The sequence below is a fragment of the Hemibagrus wyckioides genome, linkage group LG23, assembly GCF_019097595.1.
Source record: "Hemibagrus wyckioides isolate EC202008001 linkage group LG23, SWU_Hwy_1.0, whole genome shotgun sequence".
In the NCBI taxonomy this organism is placed as follows: domain Eukaryota; kingdom Metazoa; phylum Chordata; class Actinopteri; order Siluriformes; family Bagridae; genus Hemibagrus; species Hemibagrus wyckioides.
In genome coordinates, this window is record NC_080732.1 from 184,854 (window position 1) to 189,853 (window position 5,000).

Sequence of the window (5,000 nt, forward strand, 5' to 3'; positions counted from 1 at the left end):
CTCTCATTCTGTCCTCCACGTCAGCATCACGTCCATCACCCGAGTCCTGAATGAGTCACAACTCAGTACTTAACTCATTAATACTGATTCAGGCACAGAAATGGAGGCTGTGAACGTGAACTTTACACTCAATAATTCACTAGAATCTAATAATTCACAAACTAAGATTCAGAGGTCTTTGTATATGTATGTTTATATATTAATATATTTATCATTCTCTCCACAGATGCGGAGCTGGAGGCCAGAAAAGAGCAGGACGTACCATCAGGCATGGATAAGCCACAGGTGAACATCTCGTTATTCCAGATGATGTTCGGATTTTCTCTGTAGGTCATGTCGTTGTGTAATATCACAGAAAATGATAATCTGTGACTGCTTTATTTTCTTTCTGGCTGAAAGTGACAGCTACAGTGTCCTTCTCTGTCCTGTAGGGGGAGCAGCAGCATTGTGCATGTCTGTGTACACTGTCCTCCTCTGCTCTCCTGTTTAAAACTTCATGTGTTTATTTATTTTACAGCCTGAGCAGCTGCATTAGCTCTGTATTAGACTAGATTAGATTTGCGGTTAATAAAGCAGCGTTTCAGTGTAAAAGCAGGACGATGAGGTTAGAAATAAAAGTGAGTGCCAGGAACGCTGCATTCTGCTCTGCTCAGTTTATTAGAGTTAATCAGGTGTAAATGTGTGTTTATGTGGCAGTGGTACATTTCTGTGTCCTGCTAAATTCATAATTCTGAATCAGAAATCTGTGAGGAAGTGAACAGAGACGCTGGAACAACTTTAATTCTCAGGTAATGAAATAAAACTGCAGCCTGCACAGAGTCTCCGCTTTACATACAGAGAATCAACACCACAACACAACGCAGCGCTTTACTGCCCACACTCATCCAGACCATAACACAGGTCACTTTAATCTCACACCCTCTTGTGGTGTAAAACTTCTGTCAAGTGTTGACTGGTGTACAAAATCTCAGATCATATCATTAAACACAGCCACATTTATGGAATAAATTAAAATATTTTAAATGATTCCTTTTTAAATCTGAATATTTAAAATTGAGTGTGTAATGATTCGGGAGATGATTTGATAATCAGTGTTTTGTGTGTAAGGTAGAGACACACCAAAATTATGGCCAAAATCATGTCAAGAATAACAATTTCACTTCTATATTGTATATTTAACATAATAATTAATTAAGTGATGAAGCTGAGTCAATTCAGTTGAATCACTTCAGTTGAGTCAGTGCAGTTGAGTCAGTTCACTTGAATCAATTCAGTTCAGAATCAGTTCAGTTGAGTCAATTCAGTTGAATCAGTTCAGTTGTATCAGTTGAGTCAGTTCAGTTGTGTCAGTTCATTTGAATCACTTCAGTTGAATCAGTGCAATTGAGTCAATTCAGTTGAATCAGTTCAGTTGAGTCAGTTTGAGTCAGTTCATTGTGTCACTTTGTCCTGATCAGGTGATGATTACTCTGTTCCTCAGTGTTCCTCTCAGCGATGGTTGCCATGATGTTTGTGTTCGTCTGCAGCGACTCACTGATGTTATTCTCTCCTGATTATTGACTCATCAGGTTTTTTCAGGTCTAAATAAAACTGTTGATCTTCTGTACTGAGAAATCTCTGTACTGCTGAACCGAGAGTGAACACAGGGTGAGTGTGTGTGTGTGAGAGAGAGTGTCTGAGAGTGTGTGTGTGTGAGAGAGAGTGTGTGAGAGTGTGTGCGTGTGAGAGAGAGTATCTGAGAGTGTGTGTGTGAGAGAGAGTGTGTGAAAGTGTATGAGTGTGTGAGAGTATGTGTGTGTGTGTGGGAGTGTATGAGAGTATGTGTGTGTGTGAGTGTATGAGAGTATGTGTGTGTGTGAGTGTATGAGAGTGTGTGTGTGAGTGTATGAGAGTATGTGTGTGTGAGAGAGAGTGTATGAGAGTATGTGTGTGTGTGAGAGTGTATGAGAGTATGTGTGTGTGTGTGTGAGTGTATGAGAGTATGTGTGTGTGAGAGAGAGTGTATGAGAGTATGTGTGTGTGTGAGAGTATGAGAGTGTGTGTGTGTGTGTGTGTGTGTGTGAGTGTATGAGAGTATGTGTGTGTGAGTGTATGAGAGTATGTGTGTGTGAGTGTATGAGAGTATGTGTGTGTGAGTGTATGAGAGTATGTGTGTGTGAGTGTATGAGAGTGTGTGTGTGAGTGTATGAGAGTATGTGTGTGTGTGTGTGTATGAGAGTATGTGTGTGTGTGAGAGTGTATGAGAGTATGTGTGTGTGTGAGAGTGTATGAGAGTATGTGTGTGTGAGAGAGAGTGTATGAGAGTATGTGTGTGTGTGAGAGTATGAGAGTGTGTGTGTGTGTGTGTGTGAGTGTATGAGAGTATGTGTGTGAGTGTATGAGAGTATGTGTGTGTGAGTGTATGAGAGTATGTGTGTGTGTGAGTGTATGAGAGTATGTGTGTGTGTGAGTGTATGAGTGTGTGTGTGTGTGTGTGAGTGTATGAGAGTATGTGTGTGTGAGTGTATGAGAGTATGTGTGTGTGTGTGAGTGTATGAGAGTATGTGTGTGTGTGTATGAGAGTATGTGTGTGTGTGTGAGTGTATGAGAGTATGTGTGTGTGTGAGTGTATGAGAGTATGTGTGTGTGTGAGTGTATGAGAGTATGTGTGTGTGTGAGTGTATGAGAGTATGTGTGTGTGTGTGAGTGTATGAGAGTATGTGTGTGTGTGTGAGTGTATGAGAGTATGTGTGTGTGTGAGAGTATGAGAGTGTGTGTGTGTGTGTGTGTGAGTGTATGAGAGTATGTGTGTGAGTGTATGAGAGTATGTGTGTGTGAGTGTATGAGAGTATGTGTGTGTGTGAGTGTATGAGAGTATGTGTGTGTGTGAGTGTATGAGTGTGTGTGTGTGTGTGTGTGAGTGTATGAGAGTATGTGTGTGTGAGTGTATGAGAGTATGTGTGTGTGTGTGAGTGTATGAGAGTATGTGTGTGTGTGTATGAGAGTATGTGTGTGTGTGTGAGTGTATGAGAGTATGTGTGTGTGTGAGTGTATGAGAGTATGTGTGTGTGTGAGTGTATGAGAGTATGTGTGTGTGTGAGTGTATGAGAGTATGTGTGTGTGTGTGAGTGTATGAGAGTATGTGTGTGTGTGTGAGTGTATGAGAGTATGTGTGTGTGTGAGTGTATGAGAGTGTGTGTGTGTGTGTGAGTGTATGAGAGTATGTGTGTGTGAGTGTATGAGAGTATGTGTGTGTGAGTGTATGAGAGTATGTGTGTGTGAGTGTATGAGAGTATGTGTGTGTGAGTGTATGAGAGTATGTGTGTGTGAGTGTATGAGTGTGTGTGTGTGTGAGTGTATGAGAGTATGTGTGTGTGAGTGTATGAGTGTGTGTGTGAGTGTATGAGAGTATGTGTGTGTGAGTGTATGAGAGTATGTGTGTGTGAGTGTATGAGAGTATGTGTGTGTGAGTGTATGAGAGTATGTGTGTGTGAGTGTATGAGAGTATGTGTGTGTGTGTGTGTGAGTGTATGAGAGTATGTGTGTGTGAGTGTATGAGTATGTGTGTGTGTGTGTGTGAGAGTGTATGAGAGTATGTGTGTGTGTGAGAGAGAGTGTATGAGAGTATGTGTGTGTGAGTGTATGAGTATGTGTGTGTGTGTGTGTGAGAGTGTATGAGAGTATGTGTGTGAGAGAGAGTGTATGAGAGTATGTGTGTGTGAGAGTGTATGAGAGTATGTGTGTGTGTGAGAGTGTATGAGAGTGTGTGTGTGTGAGTGTATGAGAGTATGTGTGTGTGAGTGTATGAGAGTATGTGTGTGTGAGTGTATGAGAGTATGTGTGTGTGTGAGAGTGAATGAGAGTATGTGTGTGTGAGTGTATGAGAGTATGTGTGTGTGTGAGAGTGTATGAGAGTGTGTGTGTGTGAGTGTATGAGAGTATGTGTGTGTGTGAGTGTATGAGAGTATGTGTGTGTGTGAGTGTATGAGAGTATGTGTGTGTGTGAGAGTGTATGAGAGTATGTGTGTGTGTGTGTGAGTGTATGAGAGTGTGTGTGTGTGAGAGAGAGTGTATGAGAGTGTGTGTGTGTGTGAGTGTATGAGAGTATGTGTGTGTGTGTGTATGAGAGTATGTGTGTGTGTGTGAGTGTATGAGAGTATGTGTGTGTGTATGAGAGTATGTGTGTGTGTGTGAGTGTATGAGAGTATGTGTGTGTGTGTATGAGAGTATGTGTGTGTGTGAGAGTGTATGAGAGTATGTGTGTGTGTGAGTGTATGAGAGTATGTGTGTGTGTGTGAGTGTATGAGAGTATGTGTGTGTGTGTGTGAGTGTATGAGAGTATGTGTGTGTGAGTGTATGAGAGTATGTGTGTGTGTGAGAGTGTATGAGAGTATGTGTGTGTGTGAGAGTGTATGAGAGTATGTGTGTGTGTGTGAGTGTATGAGAGTATGTGTGTGTGTGTGAGTGTATGAGAGTATGTGTGTGTGTGTGTGTGTGAGTGTATGAGAGTATGTGTGTGTGAGTGTATGAGAGTATGTGTGTGTGTGAGAGTGTATGAGAGTGTGTGTGTGTGTGAGTGTATGAGAGTATGTGTGTGTGTGTGAGTGTATGAGAGTATGTGTGTGTGTATGAGAGAGAGTGTATGAGAGTATGTGTGTGTGTGTGAGAGAGAGTGTATGAGAGTATGTGTGTGTGTGAGAGTGTATGAGAGTATGTGTGTGTGTGTGAGTGTATGAGAGTATGTGTGTGTGTGAGTGTATGAGAGTATGTGTGTGTGTGTGAGTGTATGAGAGTATGTGTGTGTGTGTGAGTGTATGAGAGTATGTGTGTGTGTGTGAGTGTATGAGAGTATGTGTGTGTGTGTGAGTGTATGAGAGTATGTGTGTGTGTGTGAGTGTATGAGAGTATGTGTGTGTGTGTGAGTGTATGAGAGTATGTGTGTGTGTGTGAGTGTATGAGAGTATGTGTGTGTGTGTGAGTGTATGAGAGTGTGTGTGTGAGTGTATGAGAGTATGTGTGTG

The 5,000-nt window shown here is 41.8% G+C and overlaps 1 protein-coding gene across 2 annotated transcripts in view; it reads left to right on the forward strand.

Annotated features, from left to right (window-relative positions):
* The window catches only part of fndc3bb (fibronectin type III domain containing 3Bb), a 64,878-nt gene that overhangs the window by 16,086 nt on the left and 43,792 nt on the right, over positions 1–5,000 (forward strand). For both annotated transcript variants that reach the window (XM_058376139.1, XM_058376138.1), the window contains exon 5: positions 227–285. In XM_058376139.1, coding sequence (XP_058232122.1) covers positions 227–285 — 59 coding nt within the window. The remainder of the gene's footprint in view (positions 1–226; positions 286–5,000) is intronic.